General features: G+C 44.3%; 1 protein-coding gene across 1 annotated transcript in view; it reads left to right on the top strand.

The window, feature by feature from the left end:
* ARHGAP10 (Rho GTPase activating protein 10) overlaps positions 1 to 19,134 on the top strand; it is a 126,133-nt gene extending 106,999 nt beyond the window's left edge. Inside the window, exons 21-23 of the mRNA XM_054392430.1 lie at positions 9,549 to 9,668; positions 10,320 to 10,411; positions 18,899 to 19,134. Of these exons, the coding sequence (XP_054248405.1) occupies positions 9,549 to 9,668; positions 10,320 to 10,411; positions 18,899 to 18,987 (301 nt within the window). The 3' untranslated portion in view covers positions 18,988 to 19,134. The remainder of the gene's footprint in view (positions 1 to 9,548; positions 9,669 to 10,319; positions 10,412 to 18,898) is intronic.
* Positions 19,135 to 27,224: the final 8,090 nt, after the last annotated feature.

The following is a 27,224-nucleotide window of genomic DNA, read 5'->3' as shown; positions in this document are numbered from 1 at the left end:
TAAGTTACAATTTTTCCAGTAGTATGGTTGTGCAGAGGAAGCACATTCCCCTTTTCAGTTGATGGTGGGTGAATGGTTTTTAAAAGTTGCATATGACTGTGTCTGTTTCCTTCTCCCACAAAAGAAGGATGTGATGGTATGGTGTGGTGGAGCTTAGAGCCTACTTGAATGTTTGAAGGAAAGAAATGTTCTTTTCCTACAGAAACTTAGTGCATTTCATTGCAATCTGTTAGAAAACTTTAATTTTTTTTTTTGGTAATTATTTATTTAGGTAGTGAATATCTAAGTTATTCTCTGCATGATGTATTGCCCCAGTTTTATTTCAAGACAGTGTCAAGCAGCACTTAGATGCAGGGCTCTTAAGATTTAGGGCCAAATCTTGGATTAGGATAAATACACTGTAATGAGTGTGTGCTCAAATGCTGTTGTCTGTAAATATTGGTGTTGAACAAACTAAATGTCTGGTTTCCAATTCAAGTGCCTTCTATCCTTCAGGAGGTTCTGTAGGTGCCCAGATTTTGAGCATCCCTTCTGTTTAGCAAGACCTGGCAATTACAGTGTGAGTCTTCCCTCTGTAATGCGTATTCAGGTTTGGGACACAAAAAGCTGAACTTGGTTCTTGCATCAGAGGTTGAATTGAATTCTCTGGTTTGCTATTCATACAAACTGTAACATATCAAGACAAAAATTTCCAGCTTTCAGTGCCAAGAAGATTGAAGGAGCAGGTCTGGAGAAAAGATCTGTTACAAGTATTTTCCATAGTGGCATTCTGAGTAGGCTGGACTGTTGGTGAAGTAAGGAAGTGTGCAAAATACATGTGTTGGGTGTGCAGCACATGAGAGTACAGAGAGCCTTAGGATGGGTTTGTGTTTCTGTGTGTGCACACACAAATAATTCACTGCTGATTAGGGGACTTACTGGCCAGAAGAGTGTTCTCTCATCCATAGGGAAAGAATTGCAGGTTTAGAGTTAGTTCTATCAATGTTTCCTCAGCAGAGGACTGAAGTTACTCTTTTCTTCTTCTCTAGTATTGCCCATTTGGAGTGGGTAGGACTGACAAGTTGTGCTGATGAGGAGAGGAGCAGGTGTGGAAATTGGGTTGCCTGTGGAAGCAAACATAGCTAATGAGGAACACACTGATAAAGTCACTCCAGAGAATGAAAAAGAGGAAGTGTTGGGTTTATCCAGAGGCTCCAGCAACTTCAGGTGTTTAAAGGAACACTGCTCATTTTGCACTTGTTAGTTTTGATGGAAAATTTGTGCTGTACTGCTGTTTTGGAAGCTTTGATGGCTTGAGGGTTTGTGCTTAGTTGGGAGCAGTATTTAGTTCCGTTTGGAAGGAAAAAAATGTGTCTGGTATGTGAATGTAGATTATTTATCAGAAGTGGTTTCTTTCTTCACTCACCTGTTGGTGAGACCTGCTCGAGAGCTACCTCTGTAACAAGCCTGGACAGTAGCAGAGAGCAGTTTGTGAGTGGTACATTCATGCTTTCTTCTCCTTTTTCACCCCAGATTGGCTTCTCTTCTTCTTCTAGCTCTGGTGACTCAGAGGGCTTTGCCTTAACAATTAAATAAAAACCTCCTCAGACAAACCCAAACCAGCACCACTCACACAGAGGTAATGTCAGCAATGGAGAACGTACTGGGAGGGCTTCAGCAGTCATTCTGCATCCCAGTTTCCTGTGGGCAAGGAAAAAGGTGGTGGTGACTGCTGTTGTGTAGCTGAGGTAGCTGTGTGAGATGCAGCACTGGCTCTGGGAGTTTGGTTGTAGACTGTTCTCATGCATTGGCCTACCCCAGAATTAGGTGCAGAACAATCCTGTCTGTCTGTGCAGGGTTTCTAAATGGTTTTGTTTTGTGCCAAACTAGAATGACAACAATTCCTGAAGTCTTATTGTGCTCTCTGAAATGGTACTGAGCTGCTGTAAATACCATCCTGAGTCTAGGGGAGATGGAAATACAAGAGGATCCTGTTTCTCAGGTGTCTGTTGATGTGTGTAACACTTCTGAGAGATCAATCACTATGGAGTTATGCAGCCAACAAGGTGATGGGGACTTGGTTGTGGTAGAATTGCTTTCATTGTTTCCTGGGGTGGGATGTTGCTTTGTGGGTCAAGACATGTCAGATATTCCCAAGGTTTGTTTATCTCTGTAGTTTGGTTTAAGCAGGAACATGTGATGGATAGCAAGAATACTTTGTGTCATTTGTTTTCAAGGAAGGAAAAGCTTGTTTCTTCCTGAGTGATAGGTGTTGTCACCATGATGTCTTCTGGCAGAGCTTTTTGTGATGCCTGCCCTTTCCTTGTCCTGCCTTTAAAAACAAAAGGAGCTGCAGCTCCCAGCATGGCCTGAGGAGGAGACTGCATGGCCAGAGTGGTGCAAGATGCTGGGAGAGCAAGGGCTGTGCCACCCCTCTGAGCTGTCTCCCAAAGCCCTGACTGCTCAATTGTCATGTCAGGGTTCCAAGATGTGCCGTGCATACGGTGGAACTGGAAGGTGATGTTTCACATATGTGCCATTTTGAGGCCCTGCTAGGCTGTTGGTTTGCATGTCTGTAAGTGTGTGTCTGCCTGGTGCTAGCTTTCCTTTGCAAGCTCTCTGTGGATTAGACATATGCCCTGTGTTGTCATGTGCTGCTGGAGGGGTGACAGAAAGTTGGGTGGTGGCTGGCTCTTACTGCCCACGGCAGGGGTGGCTCTCAGTGCAGACCCAAGTTTGCTGTTCTAAGAATATCTTGCACCCTAGTTTTTTTTTGTTTACCCTCTTTGCTGAAGGTATTTTTAACTTCACACTTCCATCTAGAGTCAAATACTGAAAATAAATACATTTTGGTTTTGCATACACTCCAAGGTAGAACATAGAGAGCTTTTTTCCCCCCCTGTCAATCACAAAGGTACAGAGCAGTTTATGTAGACACAATTCAAACTCCAAATAGCCCAGGATGGGCAAATTACCTTTTCTAGCTGACAAGCACACAACCATGTAGTGATTGAAAATCTCTTCTCCCCAAGCATGCTCTGCACAAGCTAATCTCAGACATAACCTGGTAATTATGGCAGTGAGCTGGGTAGAGTATTCCTCCCAGTAGTGCTCTCTGCTGGAATGGGGCAGCTTTCTCCTAAGGTGAGGTAGCAGTGACAGTCACAGAATGGTTTGGGCTGAAAGGGGCTCTAAAGATCATCTAGTTCCAACCCACCTGCCATGGGCAAGGACACCTTCCCTCAGATTTGGTTTCTCAAGTTGCTGTCCAACCTGGCCTTGAATATTTCCAGGGAGGTGGCATCCACAACTTAATCTGATCCCTGGAAGTGTTTAAGACCAGGCTGGATGGGGCTTTGAGCAGCCTGGATTAGTGGGAGGTGTCCCTGCCCATGACAGGAGAGTTGGAACCAGATTGTCTTTGGGGTCTCTTCCAACTTGAGCTGTTCTCTGCCTATGAGTTTTGCTCAGCTGCTGGATGAGTTGTTCTATCCTCATCAGGAGACTGCATCCAGAGTCTTCTGCAAATCGGAATAGTTTCTTTTTGTACTTTCTGGCAGTGATGTGCATTTTCAGTTTTACCTAAATGAGTGATTTCAGTTTCAGTGACTTGAAAACCGTGTATCCCATCTAATGTCACCACCTTATGCTGCTAAAAGAAGCTGCTGTAACAGCTGCAGGAGGCACAGTCCAGGTACCTAACAGTGCTCTTCCCTCCTTGTGCTTGTTTTGCACCTTGGGTTTTTGTTTCAGCTGTCACCTCTTCAGTGACTCAGCACTTTAGGGGCAGGTTTGGTGGAGCAGGCACTTCTTTTTTGTACCATTTTGTTATGCAAGCAGAGCAGTAGCCCTCATTTTTCAGCTCCTTTGAAACAGGCATAATATAACTCAGTCATGTGGCTCACACAAAATAGGCTTTGCCATCTCCTTGCCTTCCAGCAGGAAAAGGGTAAGTGATATGTGTGCTCTGAGATGGAGAGATGTGGATGCAACCACTGTAAAGAGAGACAGTTTCTTTTTATTTTTATCTTCTGTTTTCTTTTTTCCCCCTTTTCATTTCATTGTATAATTCCAGGGAGCACAACCTCCTCTTATTTTTTTTGTCTTGAAGGAACAGCACTGTGCTTTGAGCTGATAGATGTATTTTCATTATTTTGGTTTGTCTGAATTATCATCTAAAACCACTTTAACTTAGGCCAGCTGCTGCAGATGTGAGCTTCAGATGTACCAGACTGGTGTGAAAGATCACTTCACTAAAGTGTTAGCTGCTTCCCTCAGGCTTCACAATCCAGGTTTAACGAAGTCTCTGTTGCACTGCTGGCTGATGTGCTCTGTACAAATGAGGGCTCAGGAATGAGGCTTCAGGGAGACCTTAGAGCAGCCTTCCAGGATTTGAAGGAGGCTACAGGAGAGCTGGTGAGGGACTTTTTACAAAGGCATGAGGTGTAATGGCTTCAAACTGGAAGAAACTGGATTTAGATTAGACATTAGGAGGAAATTCTTCCCCATGAGGATGGTGAGGCACTGGAATAGGTTGCCCAGAGAAGCTGTGGAGGCTGCAAGCCTGGAGTCATAGAATCATAGAATAGTAGGGGTCAGGAGGGACCTCTGGTGATCATCTAATCCAACCCTGCTGCTAAAGCAATAGGGCAGGATGCACAGGAACACATTCAGGTGGGTCTTGACAGTCTCCAGAGAAAGAGACTCCACAACCTCTCTGGGCACCCTGCTGTAGGGCTCCAGCACCCTCACAGCAAAGGAGTTTTTCTTTAAATTCAAGTGAAACCTCCTGTGTTCTAGCTTGCACTTACTGCCCCTTGTCTTATCTCTGGGCACCCCTAAAAAGAGCCCAGCCCTGTCCTCATGACTACTTCAGGTGTTCAAAGGCAGGTTGGATGTGGCCTTGAGCAACCTGGTGTGGTAGGCAGTGTCCCTGCCCTTGACAGGGGGGTTGGAGCTAGGTGGTCTTTAAGGTCCCTTCCAACCCAGACCATTCTCTGAGTCTGTCAAGGTTGTGTGCATGTTGCATGTTTCCCACTTTGGGGGTGGAGTTTCTTTTCAGAGAGGAAATTCTGCCTTCTTTTGTCTGCAGCTTTGCTGCATCTCTGCCAATCTGAGGAACTTTGTCCATGTGTTTTTCTGCTCCCCAGCCTCACCAAGGCAGAGGGGTTTCCATGTGCAGGAAGATGGTTGTCTGGGGGAAGAGAGTGTTGGATTGCAGGTGGAATGGGAAATGGCCAATACCTTTTGATGCTCTGAGTCATCTGCTAGCAAACCCTCTTAAGAACACTTGCACTGAGTTTGTCAGCCAGGGACTATGATACAACAGCCATGGGGCTGCCAAACTCCTCTGTCAAACAGCCCCTTTTTTTTTGTCCCCCCTCAAGAGATGCAGTGTAGATTCTTTTCACAGTCTCTTCCTTGCTCTCAAGATAAGAGGCTGCTCTTTAGCTGTTACCTTAGGAACCAGCCTGATAAACATCCAATAAAATGTTGTTTTCAGGAGTTTGTTTCTGAATACCAGTACAAAATTTCTAGCTTATTCTCAGCAAGGCCATTTGCCCCTGCTCCCCTCTCCCAGTGTTCACTATGCCAGGCACCAGCATTTTTCCTAGAAGGGAGATGGTTATGTTGCATTCCCCCCCCCTCCCCACTGCACTCACTGCCTTTGTTTTAGCCCTTAGGATTTCTTCTCATAGCTTCTCAAAGTTGAGATGCTGTATGATAACGCACACCATGCCTGCCAATAGGTCCTCCTGGTGATAAACAAGGCATGCAGAGCTTCAGAGCAAGGTAACTTTGCTGTTCCAAGAATCTTTTCAAGAGAAACAAAACCAAACTACTCCAGCAGTTTCTTGCTTACACACCACAACATTGGAACTGGTGATTTCCCCTTCTATTTTAATAATAAAAGTAATTGGCAGTAAATGCAGTTAAAAAAAAAAAAAAACCCAAACCCCAAACCCAACCCCCCCTGAAATTCTAGAAAGTGCTTAGTGCTTAAAGCCATTCATTTATTTTTTTTTTCTTCCTAACATCTGAAACCATTGCTATTCAAAAATGCCTTTTTTTTTTTTTTTTTTTTTTTTTGTCCTTTCTCGCTGCTGGAGCCTGAGCTCTTGCTTGGTAACCAGGAGCTGAAGGGGACAGGCAAATTCAGGAGCTGTGCTGCAGTGCTTTGGCTGGAATGTATTAAGGGAATTCAAGACAAAGTAGAGGAGGGAGCAGCCCAGCACTCTATGTACCTGTTCTTCTGGAGTGTTTTTCCACCAGAACTGCTGGAGTGGCTCAGACTTGGTAGAAAACCTGCCAGTTTTCACAGGCTTCTGTGTGCTGCTGCTTGGTAAAGCACCTTGTAGTCTTACTAGTTGATGTTCAAGTTATTTAACTTCTGTTCAGTTCTGGTTAGCTTCTTGTTAAGTCTTGGTAACTTGAGACACAAACCTGCTCTGGCATGGTCTGAACTTTGTATTTCATCTTCTGCTCCTTTGCTTGCACACTTTTCCTTTTTGTTTTGTTTCTTTCCATCTGATATTTATTCCAAATGCTCTTATCAATGACCATTTCTTTCCTGGGTGAGGGGATGGTTTTTGTGTCTTCTCTCTTCTGAGTACTGTTTTGCAATCATCAGTCCTGTGTCTTGCACACAGGTGGTGGGTGGTGTTCTAGAGCTGATCAGGCAAGTTGCATAGATGAGTATGATGCAAGCTTCAATGAAATGTTTAATAAATGCAAGATTTGATTATTCACTTCTTCAACACCAAGCAGCACGTATCTGAGGCATGCTCTAGAGAAGACCACTTGGTAGAACACACTTCAGTGGTGATCAGTTTGCATTAGAGACATTTTAATATTCTCCTGGCAATATACTTGGAACATTACCTTTTTATTTCTGTGCTTTTCCAGGTTTCAGAAATGAGCCTGGCACCGATCAGCATGTTGGGGTTGATTTAAATTGGATAAATAAGGGCACAAGGAAAATGTTGTGGGTTTTTAAAATTTTAGTTTTAGGTTTTTTTTTGTCTTTGATTTCCTTTAAATCTCAGAATTGTTTTAACTCCAAGAGTTTAGTCCATGCAAACAAGATTTGCGGATTTTTAAATTCACTTTTGAACGTTTGTCTTAGGCTCATCTTCTGTGTTACTGAGTTAAAATTAATTCTGCATGTAGACATGTGCAGAATGAGGGAAATATAATCTGCTTTTTAGCAAAGGTTGTCAACTTTACAGTACTGTTGAGAAATATTTCTTTTTTTTTTTTTTTAATCCTCAGTATTTAAAGAAAATAACACAAATGCCAGTGTTCACTTTTTGGGTTGTCTTCTCTGAATAAAGTCACTTTTAGCTGCAGGTTTTTGTTTTAACCAAGGAAACTTTTTCGATGATTCGATAAAAATTGGAGGAAGAGGAGAAGTTAGGGAAAAATGAACCCCAAAACTATACAGGTGCTACTCCTCAAAGGCATTGGAAGATGGAATAACAGTGTAGTGGCAGACTCAGAAGTGGTGAAGCAGACTGCAGGTCCTCTTCCCAAAGTGAAGCATGGAATACGTTTCCGGTCACTGTAATCCAGCTTTTAATTCAGTTTACTGCATGTGATTCCTTTGTGGTAAATCTGGTGGCCTTGAAAGCAGAGCATGTTTTGATAAACCCTCCTAGTTATGATGCCAGCACATTGAAGTTTCATTTTTATTAGTGAGATTAACTGTAGAATGCTGTTTTCCTTCACTCTGCCTTCCAGTTCTCATCCAAATGCTGCCTGAAACAGATCCAAAAGAAAAACTGTTGCTGAATAAGGAATGTGCTGTTCACCATCTTCTAATGTACCAGATGTAATAACTAGTAATCAAAATTAATGGCTGCTTAACTAGGTAATTGCTGGAATGGCTGTATTGGCTGGGAAAAGCAGTTTGTAGAGGCTGAATTCATTTGTAAGCCATGCCCTGCAGACCAGCAGTAGTGATCCTTGCTTCTACAAATTAAGTATCTAGTGCACAAGGAGATCAAAATCAGCTATGGAAGGTAGCTTTCCTGCTGGCTTTTCTTCATCTGCAATTATAACTGGGGTGATGATCTCTGTATTGCTTTGGATCAGGCTGCCTGGATGAGGTGTGCATTTCCACCCCCACAAAAGCCTTCCTGACTGGGTTCTTAGGTTTTGGTACTTTGCAGATTTGTGCTGAGAGCTTGCTGGTGGAATAAGTCAAACTGGTAAATTCTGTGTTGTGAAGCCTGTGTTCCTGATGTGGTGACTCCTGGGTGAAAGCTGTGTGAGAGTGGTCTTAATTTTGTTTCTGCTTAGAAGCTGTTTGAAGTCCAGGTCTTTGTTCCAAAGACATGCAGACATTAAATGTTTGGCCTGTTTGTTGTGTCCATGCAGTGAAAGGAAGCCTTGCAGGGATGGAATGCTCTAGTTCTTTAAGATCCATAATTAGGACCTTTCTTTGTGTTGGGGAGGACTTTTGCATGTTTTAAGTGACTAAGAAAAGTTTTAATTCTGGCTGTTCTTTCTTCTCCTCTAGTAGCAATGATGTGTTAATTTAGCAGCACAGAATGCACTCGGTTGGAAGGGACCTTCCAAGGTCACCTAGCCCAAGTCTGCTCCAGAGAGCAGAGTCATCCCCAACTAGATCAGGCTGCTCAAAGCCCCATCAAACCTTGACTGTCTCCAGGGGTGGGACCTCCACCATCTCCCTGGGCAACCTGTCCCGGTGTTCCACCACCTTCACAGCAAAGACCTTCTTTTAATAAGTGTTTTGATAGGTATTTGAACAGTGTGTGTGTGTGAGGGCAGGCACCAAATCTCTCCACAGTTATGGGAGGGAGATCTCCATCCAGAGCCAGCATCATGATCCCAGTGTTAGAATAGCTGCAGTCTCTTGCAGCCTTGTAGCACATGCCTTCCTGCTGCACCAGGGAGGTTTTAAAATAGATTCATCAAAACTTGTAAAGGCAAAGTGGCAGCTCAAATAATAGCCTGCTATATGCAGTTGCATTGTGGCTGTTCTGATTAGATAAGGAATGTGGAATTTTGTCTTTTTATTGCTTATGTCGTACAGCTCAGGTAATTCATCTTGGCTTAGGATGTAGGGCATGCAGGAGAAGTGCTTCCAAGGAGGGAAGTCTTTTTGCAGTGGTGCCTAGTGACAGGACAGGAGCTAACAGGCACAAACTTCAACAGGGGAAGTTCCATCTAAACACGAGGAGGAACTTCTTTACTTGGAGGGTGGTGGAGCACTGGATCATGCTGTCCAGAGAGGTGGTGGAGTCACTGTCTCTGGAGTCATTCAAAACCCACCTGGATACTGTCCTGTGCAACCATCCCTAGGTGACCCTGCTCTGGCAGGGGGGTTGCACTTGGTGGTCTGCAGAGGCCCCTTCCAACTGTGCTGTGACTCTGTGAAAGGCAGAATCATGTGGTGGCTGTGCCTGCAAAACCAGCTCCACACTACCCTTGGTTTGAATGAGAGGATCTATCTAGTTACCTAGTTATGAAGACTCAAATATTTTGGTCTGAGAAGAAATCTTAGTCACCTTGATAATTCTGCCTTGCATTTTTTCCCCTCTTAGTCCTGGTCAAAGCCGCCCATCGATGGTCTCCTGGATGAATCCTCTCTCTGCCACAGATGCTGCACCATCTGCTTTCTTCTTCCCCAACCCTGCTGCTGGGAGTGACAGAGCACTGGAGAGGTACTGTGCACACTTCAGCTTCTGCTGGTGCTTTATTTGCCTGCTTTTATCTGTAACTGTTTAACAATAGCTAATCCATGGCTTCTGCAGTACTTGAGGGGTTGTCTCAAATGAAGAAATGCAGCCTGAGCCATTTTGTCTTATTGCTCCTCTGAGCACCTCTGCTGGAGAAGGCAGAGACATTGAGCCAGTGGCTTCTTGAATAATACAAGCAGACTCTGATCTGGGTGGTCAGTTCCTAGTGTCTCTAATGCAGTGCTTCTCTCACACTGTCTGTTAAAATACAGATTCTTTCTCTTCCATAGCCACCCATGTCACATCAAGGTTCCCCAAGTGGCCTTCTTTGCCATGTTTTACCTGTCTTTGTAGTTTCATTCTTGTACTTCATTCTTTTGGCCTGCTTTTGTTCTGTCCTGTTTCTGCTTAAGGGACCGTAAGGATCATCTCATCCCAACCCGTGTCATGGGCAGGGACACCTCCCTGCAGACCAGGTTGCTCAGTGCTCTGTCCCACCTGACCTGGAATGTTTCTCTTCAAAGGAGACTGAGTAGCCAGGAGAATGGTTTCAGGCAGGGTCAGCTCCAGATGGGGATGGTTGAGGCAGTGCCTTCCTGGTGCTGCCACTGAGTGTGTTTGGTGCTTGCTTTCCAGCGCTGCCCCCCGCAAGGCGCGCGCAGTGTACCCCTGCGAGGCAGAGCACAGCTCTGAGCTGTCCTTCCAGACGGGAGCCGTTTTTGAGGACGGTAAGTGGTGCCTGAGTCGGGACAGAGCAACAGCAAACCAGCTTGGCAGAGCTGCTGGGATGGCTATGGCTAAGAGCAGAAGCCTAGCTGCTTGTCTGCCAGCCCTGCCCATGGCACCTAGTTGGTGATGTGGAAGATTTCTGCCATGCAGAAGCCACCTAGCACACACCTAGCACTGTGAGGCCGTGTCTGAGATTTCTGGTGAGTAGACATTCTCAGTTGATCTATTTTTTCAGCTGCATTGAAATGTGTTTTAATACAAAAAAAAAAAAAGTTATTAGCCAATAGAAATATGGTTATCCAGCAGCTTGGCCCATGGAACTGGTTTGTTTTTAAATATAAACTGTTGTAAAATATCACACAGGGTTTTAATTTAAAGGGGGAAAAAAAACCTTTTCAAGGATTTTCAAGCAGGCAGAGCTCTGGGTAAATCAGGTGATGACTAGAGAGAAAAGGAAGTCTTTATTTTTGGATCAAGGGCTGCCTTTGTGCATGTATATATAGGAAAAGGAATATTCACTGAGGTGCAGAAGGCAGGCCTGTGCTTTAAAGATGTCTGTGGATAGTGTATGCCTGTCAATGTCCAGAAAGAGTGATTTGGTGTTCAAAACTGTTGCTGCTCAGCAAGATTCCCTAGCTCTACTCTTTAGCAGCTAGCACAGGGACTTCAGACTGATAGCAGTAGTTTTAGCTTTTAAACATTATGCCAGTGGCTGCTGTAATACAGGCTCTGAAGATGAGAGCAGAGCATAGTTTCTTCCTTTCACAAGGAAATTCCTGCTGTAAGAAAGAGAGATGGTGTGGAATGGCTCAGCAGGGCTTGGACAGATTCAGCAATTCTTTTTACTTGAACGCAGTTCAATAATAATTGTAAAGAGAAATTAATTCATAGCAGCAGCAGCACAGTAGGACTGTTGCTTGTTACAAGATCTTGATAGCAAATTATGTTCACAATAAAACCCAGAAGATTCTTAAGTTTGGCCAAATCTTTATCCAAGTTTTGTGCAGACTGGGGGATTCAAAGTGATCTGAGAATTGCATTCCTAAGAGCCTTGTGAGTGTTGAGACCAATATTTCAGTCTTTCAGCCTGTCTAGAGACAGGGAGGTAGTCAGAGTCACCCTGGCCTCTGAGGAATCTGGTAGTTCTGCAGTGGTGCCTGTTTTCTCCTCCTCATTGTCAGTTTTTAGCCTGCTATCAGGTCAGGAGTCTGGTACATGCTTTCCAGAGGGGAACTGCTATGAATTCTGCATGAGCAAGCACACTTAGGGGATACACTGCCCAGTGTGAGAATCTTGGGCTGGATGTCCAATAAAGGAGAAGTACTCCAAATTCCCAATTTACATACATCAGGAAAAGAGAAAACAGCTGGAAAACATCAACCTGCAGGCACTGAAAAAATCTACCTCAAGTTGTCTTCTCTTTCCCCAAATGCAGCACCTGAACTCTGTCAGCACTGGCTCAAATGTACATGTCACAAAGCTTCTCTCATACAGGAGAATCTTCCCACCCTGTCCTCCCCAACCCCAGCAGAACATTCCTCATTTGTTTAGCTGAAACAAATGGGCAGCTCAGCAGAATCTTAGTTATTTAATTTTTTTTCCAGCATGTGTATCAGTAACAAAATTCTACAGGCCTAGACACCTCCTTCCCTTTCTTTGGGATGCTTCCTTTAAAGCAGAAAGAGCATAGGTGATTCCAGTCTCTGCCTCCTCCAGGTAAATAGGAAGCCTCTCCAGACTTCAGTTCTGCTTTTTCCCCCCCTTTTCCCAGAGTAAGGTGTTCTGGGGGTCTCCACTTCTCTGCTAGCACCCACTTTACAAAACCATTACTTGATGTTTCCTATTAGAGCTGCCCTGCAGGCAAATCATGTCTGAATCCAGTTAGATAGGAAACCTTTTAAAGATGAATGAGCTAAATGATTGCTCTGTTTCAAGTCTTTAACACCAGTTATTTTAATTCAAGATTTTTAAAACATGGCTGATAGAGATCTTCAGCAGACAGAAAATTGTGTACTAGAAAAAAACTAATGCATGGGGGGGAAAGATCTGATGCAGGGGAAGAGAGGAGTCTCGAAGGCAGATCAGCAAGGGCTGCCCACCAGTTGTGTTGGTAGGGGTAAGAAAGCCTTCAGAAGAAGCATTTGCTGCTTTGACTTTGCTCTTTGGGCAGATTCAGTTCTCCTTGAGAGCAATCTGAAGATTTGCTTCTTGTGCAAAGAGGTCACCAGAAGTTGTGACGAAGCTGCTGTGGCTTTGGTACTTCACAGCCTCAGCTGAATTTTTCAGTTGGAGAGAGCTGGATTGTCCAAGAACAAGTCTGGAATTTGACACTCTGGCAGCTGTGGAGAAATGTTTCAGCTCTGTTTGTGTGTGCTGATAGAAATGAGGTTGGAAGCTTGGGAAAAGGATGCATGGATTGCATTGTGAAAACCTCATTGCAGGTTTCCAATGGCAAAGATCACATATCCTTAAATCCTTTCTTTTGTCTTTCATTTATTCCACTATATCCTGGTTATTTTATAGGGATTGTCCTGGCCCTGCAGAGCTTTCAGCTTAAGGTAGGCTGTAGACTGGCAGGAAAAAGGAGGGGAGCATGCAAGTAACATGCCATATGTAATAACTTAATGCTCATTCCATAATGATTCTCAACAGGTCTGGCTCTGTCAGCACAGAACCCTCTGAAATGCCTTACCACAGACCTTTTCTTTTTGTAGTAGACACCCTTGTGTCTGTACTGGGATCAGATTCTAGTGAATCAATTCAGCTTCTCCACTTACTCAATTTAAATTCCCATATGCCCTAATAAAGCCCCCAAATGAAGAATTAAAGTAATAATACATCAGTTCTGCAGCTCTACCAATAACCTTAACTATCAAAGTGACAAGGCATCAATCAAGTTGACATACAGCTAGTATCAACCATTAAAGGAACTGTTAAATTAATGTCTGCTAAGAAGTGCTGCTTCCATTAGTGCAGATCTTATCCCTCTCTTCTTTCTCCACCCTGCCTGTGTCCTTTCCTAATCCTGTCTCTGTCACCTCTTTTCCTCTCTCTTCCCTCTCTTTTCTGCTTTGTTTCCTTCTCTTTTTTGTTTCCCTTCCCAGTTCTCCTTCTCTTTCATCTCTTTGGTCCACAGATGTTGATTGCAGCACTTCTCTCTTACCTGTTATTATCCTGGATGAATCTTTCTGGCTGCTCTAACCTGAGACAGGATAATGGCATTTAGTGAAGTACAGTCTTGCACCTGTCATAGCTGCTAAATATAATGTTGGTGCAGGAAGGTAAGAGTTTAACCTTTACTCCTGTCTCCATTTCTTGCTTCTAAATGGGGGAAAAAAATACCTGTTTGTGTCTTGGGCTGACAAGGTTAGATTTATTAATATTTCAAAGTAAGCTTTGCATTACCTGATAGAGGTAGAATCAGCATAGAATCTGGACATTTGCACCTTCAGGTGTTCTCAGCATTGCATCTGCATTGTGCTGTCCCAAATCCCACAGCCTTTCCATTAAAGTCCCTCAGAATACAAACACTGAGGTGCCATCTGGTAAGTTAAAAAGAAAAGGGCAAGTTTTTTAATCTAATTGACTTGAAAGAAAATGAATCATGTCAACTGAGCAACAGCCACTGGATGGTTTGGTGGGGTTGGGTTTGGTTTGGTTTTTTTTAATCTCCAATTTAATTTACCTCAGGCTGTATTGTTATTTCCCAGTTGCTCCAGGCTGTATTATTGGCAGCACATAACAATGTAATTCAAGTGGTTAGAGGCAAGGCTTGGAGGGTTTGCAGCTGGACAAGGGCACATATGGGCAGGGGCAAAGTATGATATGAGATTGAGAGAGACATATGATGGATGTATGTGTCTGTTGGTGCTGTTGAAGCAAATATTCCCAATAATCATGGAAAGAAGGATCAGACTGCCTGGCATTGAAACCTTGCCAACCTTGAAGCCAAGTGTGACTAAATTCCTGGTTCTTGAAAAAGACTGCTTAGAAGTCAGCAAATGGGAATTTCACCAGGGAGAAGTGTTTGAGTAAATGGTGTTTACACAACAAAGTTCCTTGGCAGGATTGCTAGCATGAGGGCCTCCTGAAAACTTGTCAAGATAGCTCTCATCAAAGCTTTCTACAATTTTTAAAGTCAGGGTTTAAGGGAGAGAAAAGAAGAGGAGGGAGAAAATGAGAAATTGTTTTGTTATAGTAATTTTCCCTGGGAAATGTGTGACACTGATCATCCTTTCCCAGCACAGGAGGAACACACCAAGCCATGTTCATAGCAGCATAGAATGGCTTGAGTTGGAAGGGACCTGGTAGCTGGTGTGTGTAAGGGGGCCTGTCAGGGATGTCCAGCTGTCAGGTGGGGTGGGAGTCAACTCAGGACACAAAGACCTCAAGTCTCAGTGTCTACACACAAGGCATGAAATTATAGAGCAGGGAACTCAGCAGCAACTGAGCTGACCAAGGACTTGCTTCTGTTTTAGGGTGAGACAAATTATTCCTTGTGTGCTCTATTCATTGTGTGACCAGACCTCTACCAGCTGTACCAGGAGCTTAGATGATTCTTCTTGGAGAAGTTCTGGTCTGCAAGCTGAGTTCCACCTTCACTAATTAGTCATGGTGTCAGTGTGTTTGGTTCACAAGCCTCAGCCCTTCAGGCAGACTTTGCTTTGTGGTCATGCAGTAAATCTTCAGCAGAGTCAGGAAGAAGACCCTTTGACTCCTCACCCTGTGTCCTGCCCACAAGATAATTCTGCTCCTCACAACACACTGAAGAGAAACAGCAAGTTCTTTAAGTTCCAAATTCCAGGCTAACCCTAAGCATGCTAAATGTTTGTTGTGTTTCTGTGGTCAGCTGTACCCTTAGGGATCAGTTCAGAATCCCACAGGGATTTCTAAACACAGAAAATGTGTTGCAAGCACATTTCTTGCTTTAATTTAATTTCTTGGGTGGAAAATTGGCCAGCATGCTTGAGCTCTGTGGAAATGGATTCTGGTGCTGCAGTGGGTTTAGCTGTGGGCTTTCTGTTGCCCGCAAAACGCAATCCTCGATTTATCCACCTCACTAAGGCCATTACTTTGGTCAAGCAGCCATCAGGAAGGGAGGCCTTCTTCTGCCAGGCACTATGGATGGTAAATTGCCTCCTTTGTTTCTGTTCTCTCCCAGGGCAGATAGGGAGGTGTGGAAATCAGTGTCAGATTCAGTCCTGCTAAAGTCAGTGGCACCAAGGCACCGAACCAATGTGGAAATAAGTCTTGCTCTCATTTGTAGTCAAGAGGCATGAAACTTTTGAGCTACCAAAGCAGAACAAGTTCTGCTGATAGCATTGGTTCTCCATGGATTTGCAGTGAGAGAGCTCTGATGTTGGCAGCATTGAATGCTGCATGTGCCAAGCTGACCTTCTGTGTTTCTTGACTGGAAGAAATCAGGAAAGTTTTACTGGGAGATCTCACTGCAAAATCGTTGGCTTTGTTTGTCCATTTGGGTTGGTGTGATTGCTCCATGGTGATTGCCTTCATCACTCATGGTCAGACATTCTCTTTCTCTGCAGTTTGCCTTCACTAGAATGAGGCCTTGCAGCAGCTACTGAGGAAACTGCTATCCCAGCTGGGCTCTCCCCTTTGCTCTGTTGCCACTGTGCTCAGCAGTGATGGCTTTTGGTGGTGGTTCATCGGTGTTGTACACATGTAAGCTTGCTGCACACTTGTGCAACCTTGCTGGAATCACTTCACTTTTAGTTTTTTGCTCCCTCTCTCTTACACTACAAGTCTTCTCCCCTCCTGTTCCTAGCCAGTGTAAGACTTAGTCCTGTGGGATCCTTGGCCTGATAATGTGTGGCTGTTTTGAGGCCAAATGTGTGGTTTGCTGCAGCAAGGCATTTTTAAATGAGCCAGGTCTGAGGAAGTGCTAAGGACTGTGATGGTTGTTGATGAAGAAGACATGACAGAAAGGGGACACCAGGAAACATCTCAGGGTGTTTTTTCAGATGTAAGAGCAAAATGTCTCTGGGCAGTAAAGTGGGCTTTGCTTGAAATGAATGCTGCTGTGCACTAAACTTTGGAAATGGATTAGCAAAGGAAACAGGATCCTTGGAGCTTAAAGCAGCTTTGTGTTTGGACAGCTTTCCCCTTAACAGCATTTGCTTACAGGAGTTGCCAGTGTGTGTAGGTATCTCAGCCCTTCTTGTCTAAGGTGCTTTGATGGGGGCTGCTTTAGGTAAGTTTAAATTTCACTGTGAGCCCCTCAGATGAGGGCTGCCTTCCTTTGGAACAGACCTTTGATTGATAGATGCTCACATTTGTCTTCCCTCTAACGTGAATTGAGGTTGAGCTCCAGAGGACAAGCAGGAATTTCCCACTTCCAGGTTTTCTGGTTGTTTTTCTTCCCAGTCTGTCATGTTCTGGAGCTTTTTCCCTGTGATACAGATGTGCTCCATAGGTGCTGGAGCCTTCAGGAGGGGGTTGGCTGCCTGTGGTCTGTTTGCTGGGAAGGGTTGGAATTAGAGCTGTTGTGCTGGAGCTCCTGGCAGGAGGTTTGTGGTGGTGTCAGTGATGCATCTTCAAATGCCTGTGTACTCTGTAATTGTGGAATAAAAATGACAAAGGGAGAGGAGGGGCTGCTAATAACTAATGGTAATGTAAGTTACTGTGTGCAGAGATCCTAAAAGGTAATTTTCTAGGTGGTTTTTTTTTCCTTTGGAATCTTTGTCAGACACATTCATTCTAAGTGTAAGCCCAGGCTTTTCATCTGAATCTAAGCTATCAGTGTCACTGGAAGGCAGTTTTGTTTTCTGGATTCACTGGAGGTATAACTGTTGTTTAAATGGGGGTTTCTAAGCACAGCTTTTGTGCTGCCTGACAGTAATCACAGAAAGTCATAAAATCATTAAGGTTGGAAAAGGCCTCTGAAGATCATCAAATCCAACTATCAGCCTACCACCAGCATGGCCACTAAACCCAAAGTACTATGTCTCATGTGTTTTGAACACCTATGGGGATGACTCCACCACCTCCCTGGGCAGCACTTGACCATTCTTTCAGTAAGGAAACTTTTCCTAATATCCAATCTAAGCTTCTCCTGGCACAGCTTGAGGCCATTTCCTCTTGTCCTAGTTACTTGGGACAAGAGGCCAACACCCACCTGGCTCCAACCTCCTTTCAGGGATTTGTAGATGGTAAGATGGTCTCCCTGTTTTTCCAAACACCCCCAGGTCCCTCAACTGCTCCTCACCAGCCCTGTTCTCTAGACCCTTCACCAGCTTTGTTGCCCTTCTCTGGACACAATATGGACACAGGATAAAAAAAAAAGTATGGTTTAAGTAAAATTGTTTTAAGTGCTCTAATTGAGAGCCTTTTGTTGCTTTTGCAAGTGAGAGTTAACGTGTTGCTGTCTCTTAGCTCTATTTCCCTGGTTTGAGGACCCCTCCAAACACCACGTTCCAGACTGCTGATGTGCTTGAAGTGAAGCCCTGCCATGACTGGCAGCAGGTTTCAGCATTTGTCTGATCGCTTCCCCAAATGATGTCTGTGTCAGGAGCTCTGTGAGGATATGTGAGTGTAGTGGAGGATATGGTAGGTCGCTAGAGGGGTGGGATTGTGCAGCTACATAGGTAGGGAGGTACCTGCAGCACAGCCTTCTAAGAAATGGGACATCTGTAGTCTGCTTCCCAGAGAAGTGAGGCTTCTGCTGCCTTTTAAACTGTGAAATGTGATAAAAATAGATACAGGAGGCCACATTTCATTAGTTCTGTTGCTCACAATAACTTGTGGGGCAGCTGAGTCTGAGCTGAAATGTTTCTGAATTTAGACTCAGGGCTACTCTAGCACCACCTCTGGGGCCAGCAGCAGTACACTGAGGATGGCAGTCAGGGTATTGTTGAAGCCTTGCCTTCCTGCTTCGTGAGGGACACCTTGCACTTGAATTTCAGAGGGAGGAGTTCACCAGGAAGAGTGATTCAGGTTTTGTCCCCTGGTCACTTCCAATAGCAGCTCTACTCTGTGGAGTGAGCTCTGGCATGGTTCTGTATCCCTCAGCATCTTTACATACTTACTTTTCATGTGGAGTAAGATCCTGTACCATTTTTTCTGTGGCTCTGAGCTTCCAGACTCCTCAGCTCTGCTCAAGACAGGTTTTGGTTTTGCTCTGCCCCTACCTGCTGAGATAGTTTCCCACTGTTTGATATGACTTGTAACTTTTCTCCATGGACTTTCTGTATTTGCTGCTTTATAAGTCTGTCTGAAGTTCCATTAGCTGTTTCTTTAATGAAGTGTGTGTGGTGAGATAGTTTGTGAAGATAGCCCAAACACCTTTATTATGCAGGTACTGAAGTTCCTCATCCTCTCCATCATTCCCAGACAGATTCTTCACCTGTTCCCTGCAGAGAACTGGATGTTTTCCTGGATGCTTTGCCTGATGTCACAGAGCTAAAGCTAGAAGTACTAACTGAGGCATGAAAAGATGCAGTAATTTTTGTTCCCCTTTTCTCTTGCAGTGCAATTTTCCAGAGAGCCAGGCTGGCTAGAAGGCACACTAAATGGCAAGAGAGGACTTATTCCACAGAACTATGTTCAGTTCTTGTAGCTCTCTGCACTGATCGCCAGGAAAGGTGTACATGGTATCCATGGATTTCTGTATAGTCACTTCTCCCTCCCTTTGTGACTGCTTTTAATCACTGAAGAGCTCGACTATGGTTTGAAGATCCACATCTGTGTAAAGACTTTCAAGCATTGCCAAATATGAACTATCAAAAATAGTTTTTAAAGGTTGGAATGGATGGGGTGGGGGGCAGAGGGGATGGGACAAGAAAGGGGAATGGAGGGATAGGTTAATTTTTTAATGGGGTGCTTTTTGCAGTTGTAAAGAACAGTAGTGGTTATGTTTGTCTGCAAGCTAACTAGCATTTGAAGGTAAAAATATTTGGCTGATCTGTGACTCAGCTATCAGTTGAAGATGATTTTTATAAGCTTGGTGCTGTGGAGGTTATGTACCACTAACCAGCACCAATAACCAGCATCAGTAACCAGCTCTTTTGAACAGAGTCTGATTGGGGTCTGGAGAATGCTGTTGGCTAACAAAAGCTATCCTAAGCTATCCTGCTGACAATTCAGTTATATTTCAACATGGAATGGACAGGCCAGAAGGGATAGCAGTAAGTAAAATGATAGATACCAAGCCATGACATTTTTCAAATGTCTCCAGAGAGCAGATTGGTTGATGCTGTGTGTATGGTTTCGTTTATTTCACAAAGACACATGAACTTTTAGTGCAGGCTCCTATATGTGATGGTTCCTTTGCTACTCAAAAATATCACTGTAAATGAAATAAAACATTATTTGCTATTTGACTTGAAGTCATTCCTAGGGTAGAGAATATTTGGCTCTGGTTCTGTTAAGTTATGATGTGAAATAATTATTGGCAGCTGTATGCAGCCAGCCTCAAGCAGGCTCTGAAAAGGATGGATGGGGAACTTTCCTCACTTCAAACAGGCAACTCTGCAAGCTGAAGCCAAAGGGAAAAGAGAATCTCTGGCTGTGGTCCTTGTGTATCCTGGAGGCATCGTGCATGGTCGGTCTGTCTGGCTCCTCCTTTAGCTTCCCTGTAATTGTCAACTGTCTTAATGAAGCTTCCCCTATCAGAATCCACAAGTAGCTGCCTCCTAACTTTCAGAGCTATTTGAGTAGTAAGAGTTACCTGTGTATGGTCATGGACAAGGCTTCCAGAAATCTTGTGGTGTGTAAAGCTGTGCCTTGTGGTTAAAGCAAGTTATGTGCAGTGCATCATTAACCTTTGCATTTTTCTCTCCTTCAAGTGAGACCCTCTGGGAGACAGTGGAGTGGCTGCAGGAAGATCTGGTGGGATGATGTGCTACCACAGGCTACCACAGTCATCTACTGCAGAGACACTTAGCTTGCAAGTTTTTCTAACTAATGTGATTAGTAAACCAGTTAATGGTTAATGCTGCCTTAAGGCTAGGATGCCTTTCCCCCCCCCTTCTTAACTCCATACCATTATGTTGTTCCTTTGCCCAGACTGCACAGACCATTGGAGTATGCACAGATCGTTTACAGATGGAGCAGTGGTGGCCAAGTGAATACAGCTCTCCAGCACTAAACCTCAGAGCTTGGAGGAGTTTCATTTGGTGTATTCTCATGGTATGTGAGCAGTGACTCTCTACCATACAGCTTTCAGGCAATTCTTGTCTTGGCACAGGGGCTAAGTGGCCCAAGCACTGAAAATGACTTTTAGGCTTCTGTGAAGGAGATCAAGTTCTTCAGTTTGCTCCTTGAGTCTCTGCTAAGGAAATAGTTGCAGCAGTGCATACAGCAACAGATTGCAGGGCACCTCACTCAGAGGGCCAAGCACTGCTCTGGCTGGGTATGGTGTCACCTGGGCCTACAGCTGTAACTCATGGATGGCCTTAAAGCATCACCCTGAAGGCAGGATGGTGTCTGTGTGACCTGACTCAGTTTTCATGGCTGCCACTTGGTGGAAAGTGGTGAGAGGGAGAATGTGAATTGTTGGTATGAGCCTGCTAGGCAAGGCATGCAGGCTGCTCAGAGAGGGAAGCTGTGACAGCTCACAAGCTCTGTAAGTCAGGTCCAGTTGTTTTGTTGTTATTTTAAACATGTAGGGCATGTGTGATTATGCTCTGGCTGCTGTCTTTCAAAGTTCTCAAGGTATTTCTCAGCTCTACCTTTGTTGTTTATGGTGTTGGATTTTTTTTGTTGTTGTGTTGTTTTGGTTTGGGTTTTTGTTTGCTTTTATCCCTCCTTTTAACTGAGGTAGTTAAAGAAGGCAGATACCCAGAGAAGGAATAAAAGACTCCTCGTCCTTTCCATCCAGCCCTCTTTGCCTTTAGGTGAGAGCTGTTGAGATTCCTGTTACCTCTGGAGCCACACAGGACCCAGATGAGAAGAAAACTTTTCTACTGAGAACTCGATACATGGAGCAGAGGTAATGCTAATCCAAACTTTCTCGGGTCCTAGCTGTTGCCTAAAGGCAGGGTTGTGAGCTGAGCCAGATCAGATCTGGCTGTCAGGCTTAACCACACTGCCTCTGAGGAATTTAGCTGTGGTAACTGCTGCCCACCACATGGGTTTCCACAGCAGCTCGGTCATAGCAATGCCAAGCATAGACTTGTACAGCCAAGTAGCCATGGCACAGCTCACTCCTCATCCTCTCTGCTCCACAGTGCTGTAAATGAGGCCCTTGTACTGACTGGAAGTGGAGATTAAAGGATGGAAAAACTAAACCTCATAGTCAGTCATCCCCTTTCTCATCCCCTGAGATTGTTATCTCAGGGTGTGCCTCTGGTCTGTCTTGTCCATGTTGTGGTAGAGTTGGGAGCAGGAAGGAGGACAGGAGAAAGCTGGTTGAGGGCAGAAGTGGTTGTTCTTTGGCTCTGGCCTAATTCTGTCCTCTCATGGGGAGCTGCTCATAGAATCATAGAATCAAGAAGGCTGGAAGAGACCTCAAAGATCATCGAGTCCAACCTGTCACCCTAAACCTCATGACTATCTAAACCATGGCACCAAGTGCCACGTCCAATCCCCTCTTGAACACCTCCAGGGATGGTGACTCCACCACCTCCCTTGGGCAGCCCATTCCAATGGCCAACCACTCTCTCTGTGAAGAACTTTCTCCTCACCTCCAGCCTAAACCTCCCCTGCCGCAGCTTGAGACTCTGTCCTCTTGTTCTGGTGCTGGTTGCCTGGGAGAAGAGACCAACCCCCTCCTGGCTACAACCTCCCTTAAGGTAGTTGTAGACAGCAATGAGGTCACCCCTGAGCCTCCTCTTCTCCAGGCTAAACAGTCCCAGCTCCCTCAGCCTCTCCTCATAGGGCTTGTGCTCAAGGCCTCTCCCCAGCCTCGTTGCCCTTCTCTGGACATGCTCCAGCAATTCAACATCTTTCCTAAACTGAGGGGCCCAGAACTGGACACAGTACTCAAGGTGTGGCCTAACCAGTGCTGTGTCCAGGGGTACAATGACCTCCCTGCTCCTGCTGGCCACACTATTCCTGATGCAGGCCAGGATGCCATTGGCTCTCTTGGCCACCTGGGCACACTGCTGGCTCATGTTCAGGTGCCTGTCAACCAGTACCCCCAGGTCCCTTTCCGCCTGGCTGCTCTCCAGCCACTCTGATCCCAGCCTGTAGCTCTGCATGGGGTTGTTGTGGCCAAAGTGCAGCACCTGGCACTTGGATTTGTTGAATGCCATCCTGTTGGACTCTGCCCATCTGTCCAGCCTGTCAAGGTCCCTCTGCAGAGCCCTTCTACCTTCTAACAGATCAACACCTGCTCCCAGCTTGGTGTCATCTGCAAATTTACTGATGATGGACTCAATCCCCTCATCCAGATCATCAATAAAGATATTGAACAGGATGGGGCCCAGCACTGATCCCTGGGGGACACCACTAGTGACAGGCTGCCAGCTGGATGTGGCACCATTCACCACCACTCTCTGGGCTCTGCCCTCCAGCCAGTTCCTAACCCAGAGCACAGTGCTGCTGTCCAAGCCACAGGCTGCCAGCTTGGCCAGGAGTTTGCTGTGGGGGACAGTGTCAAAGGCCTTGCTGAACTCCAGGTAGACTACATCCACAGCCTTTCCTATGTCCACCAGGCTGGTCACCTGATCATAGAAGGAGATCAGGTTGGTGAGGCAGGACCTGCCCTTCCTAAATCCATGTTGGCTGGGCCTGATTCCTTGGCCATCCTTCAGGTGCGCAGTGATTGCTCCCAAGACAATCTGCTCCATGATTTTCCCTGGCACTGAGGTCATGTTGCAGCTGTGGGCAGTAGTTCAGCTTAATCCTCAGGTTGGGTTCCCCTCCCTTGCTCTGCTGCATAGGGGCATGCCCTTAGTCAGATTTCAAAATCTGAGACTCGTGGTAGTGGATGTGTGGCACAGGCTGAAGGTGAATTAGGGTTGTGCTTTTAATGCAGAATGCTGTCTGCCTCGCCATTACTGTGGAGCCACAGGTTTCAGCCCTCAGTGCTTTTTCTTTCTCTTCACCCATTTCACAAGCCCTACCTGGTTTGTAATCTAGAGAAGTTGCTGGCAGAGGGCTTTTGGAGGCGGTAAGTGTACCAGTGCTAAATGTAGTTTTACTGGAAGTCTTCACTGGAGTTTCACCTTCTAAGCTAAGCTGGATGTGCTTTGGACATCACTTGCTACATCAGAGTTCAGCAATGTGCCCTCAGCTGTATTGGCTGCAATCAAAGGTAAGCACCAAATACTTTATCCTATTGACATCTACAATGGAGGTGGTGTTTTCAAAGCCTCAGGGCATGGCATTTTTTTACCTAGCAAAATGTAAGGGGGGTGGTGGTGTGTTTTTGGTGTTTGTTTTTTTTTTTTTTTTTTTCCCCACTCTTATTATAGTCATCACAAAGCCCCAGTCTCTGTAGGTACCTGGCAGAAAGCAGTGTCCCAGCTTGAGGTCAGACTGCAGGTTCTGTTGTGTTTTTAGGTAGCGACAGCATTTTCTTGTTTCAAGAACAGCACATGACAGATACATCTGCTTGTAAACATATGGGAAAGTTTTCCTAACACTGCTGAGCCTCTGCTGTTCTTTACTTCTGACAATTCAGCAAACAGGAGGCAGGTACAAGGCTTTCTGGCAGTAAGAAGTTTGTCTGACTTGTTATTGAAACCCCAAAATGCAGTTAAATTGTGGCCTTACACCACAGCCCTTGCTTCCTGCAGAGCTTAGTGGTCAGTTTTTGAGCTAGTGCACACAACCAGCCAGGATGGCAAAGGTTTAGTTCCCTTTAACTGTCTGCCTTTAATTACACTTGGAAAAGACCTGAGCAGGCAGTATGATTTAGTCCCTGGGAAACCTTGTGTATATAAAACAGTGAATGATTCCCAGCAGAGAAAGTCTGACTCTGGTCCATGGGCAGAGCAGCTCTTGGTTAACTGAAAGGGGAGCCAGACCTGAGTGGCTGTTGGAGGTGGCTGGGTTGGTTTGGTTCTGAGGGGGATGAAGCTTGTGTGATAGTGTCAGATGGCCTTTGGCAAGCACATTGCTCTAGATTAAGTGACCCACACTCCTGGTGGTTGGTCACTGCTTTTTCTTCAGCTCTCTGGCTGAAGCCATCAGATGTCCAGGAGCTTGCTGGGACCAAACGTCTGGATGGATGAAGAAAGAGGTTAGGTTACAGATATTTGATGTTATTTAATATGGTCTCTAGAGGAGCAGAAGCTTGGCTTAAAGGGTATCACTTTACCAGCACCTATCTGAGATCAAAATGCAAGAAATACTTGCAATCAAACCAGTTTAATTCATGTATATTTGTACAATTTGTATATAAAAAAAATAGGTACTTGCAGACATTAACATAAAGACCAAACAATATTTTCTATTTATTTAAAAAGCTTTAAACATACAGAAGCAAACCCCTAATTATAAATGCATCATTATGCATAGATTTTACTGTTTACACCATACTGCTGGCTGCTTTTATTTTTATTTATTTATTTCCATCCAGGAATCTATTTAAACTCCAAGAATCCTTAAACATTCCTCTGAGCTTCCTGGCCTTAGAACTGCTGTCTACCTTTATCAAGTCATTGACCTCCCAGCTGAAAAACATTGCTCTAAGAAAAAGAAAAAATAGAAGGTCATCAAATCTTTAATAGACAATTAAAAGTGCATTAAACTGTAGAATTGTTTAATTTCATAAAGGTTTAAACAAGTCAGTGAAAAACACCACCCTGTGAATTAGCTTTTTTGCATTATTGATTGTAAAGTATCTTTGCTTTTTTTCCTCATGAAGATTTTGATACTGCAGCCTTTAGTCTCTGTTTCCTCTTGTGCCAGGGCCGCAGGGCACGAGGTGCAGCCTTCCTGCCATCCCCCTGCAGTACATGAAGGCTGTTTTACATCCATGCTCTTTCTGTGTTTCCCTGTTCCTTCAGAATTTAGCTCAGTGAACAGAAGCCCACTCCTCTACCAGGTGTTTCAGTTTGTCTTGTATTTTGCAGGAGACAAATTCCTATTTCACTCTAAACAAATTCCAAGGAAGGTAACTTCCCCATAGCTAAGAACCAGGGTTGTTTTTTTGTTGTTGTTAGTTTCATTGGTGTTATTGGTGATTTCTTCTTTTCCCTCTGTACACAGGTTTAGATAAAAAAAGTGATGGCTATTCTGCTTAGTGTCCTTGCTAAGAGAATACTGCCTCTTGCAACATCTATATCCAATTGTAGCTATTACTTCAATGATCTCTAGCAAAAAAAGTAATAATCAATGAATGGTTTCATAAACAACAGGTGATTAAAGTAAAGGATTTATTATAATCTGCTTACAGTTGTTTGCAAAGACAGACATAACCTTTTTGCATAAAGATATAAATTGCTTTTTAAAACTAATTTAGTGTGTTTAATTATATGAAGTTTCTGTGAATTATGAATTGTACCAAACCAAGATTAAAAGTAATAAGGTACAAAAATAGGAGCAAACAGACAACAATTTGGACTGGGACAGGCATTTAACAGTGAAGTGTAGGATATGGCTTGGCTGTTTTAATCAAGCAAAGTTACTCTGAGACAGAAAAAGGAGGCAGTAACTTTGTTAATATAAAAAGCTGCTGCAGACTGTTTTCACCCAGAACCTGGCTTTGAAATTTTCTATTTTAGACTTAAAAAAAAAAAGAAAAAAAAAAAAGATGGATGCAGGAGTTGTCTTTACTGTAAACAACCAGTCTGCATGCTGTGTATCTCACGTTGGAAGTTTGGCTTTCATATTGCTGTGCAGGTCAGTATTGAAAGATCTGCCTATGAATTAAACTTCCACAATGCAACTACTATAGGTATGTATGTATTTATATATAAAAACCCCTCTCTGAATACAGTCTTTACAGATTACCCATTGCATAAGGCAGGTGTCATTTAAAAAGACAAGTAGCACTGACTGTCCTCAGCACACCCAAGTGCACCTGGAAACTGGGACTCAGAAAAGGTGTAGAGAATCCTCCTCAATTCGACCACCACTGATGAGAAATGCTACATTCTGACCGGCCAAGGGGCGAGCTGGAGCTCCAGAAGAACAGTGGCACCCAGAGCAAACACTGAAAAGCAAGTCTAGTTACACATGAGCATATGGCAGCAACAGCTGAGCCTCAGAAAAGTTCACCTGTCCTCTAGTCTACTCCAAAAGTTTGTATTTGCTTAGAAATTGTCAAATAGTGAAAATCACCTCAAAATATTTGTTTCTTTTTTCCTCTTTGCAGTCTTGCTCTAGAGAAAACATTTTTCAGACAGAATCAGACCAACTGAGTTGAACTAGTAGCGTGAGCATTGTCTTCTCAGATGTACTCTGCTTATTACAAAAATGCTTACAAAATTACAGACCCTTCGAGCTGATCACTACAAATTCTACTCAGGTACTCTGCCCTCACCACTTCCTTACCATCCCTCTCCCCAGTACCCATCTCTTTGATATACTTACTGTAATGATCTGCATGTTCCCTTCAGCATAATCACACTCTCCCCCATCTGAAATCATCATCTGACCTTTTTAAGATGCTTTAATGTATCCAGTATTCAAAGGGAAAAAAAAAAACCACACAACACCCAAAAAATCCACAATCAATCAATCTGGGAAACATTAATTAAAAAAAAAAGAAAGGAGCAATCATTCAATATCTTATTCACCCCTGATTCCCTGGGAGAGAAAGGGAGAAGAGGGTGACAGCAAACTGGATCATTGAGCTGGCAAAAGCTTTGGAGAGACCATAATTTGTCTGGTTAAATGAAACCTTGGTGATGTGGCCAACACAAGAGTGTAGTTTCCTACAGAGGGATGAAGCAGGATGTC

This window comes from Indicator indicator, chromosome 25, assembly GCF_027791375.1.
Source record: "Indicator indicator isolate 239-I01 chromosome 25, UM_Iind_1.1, whole genome shotgun sequence".
Taxonomy (NCBI): domain Eukaryota; kingdom Metazoa; phylum Chordata; class Aves; order Piciformes; family Indicatoridae; genus Indicator; species Indicator indicator.
This window is presented reverse-complemented; position numbering and strand designations above follow the sequence as displayed.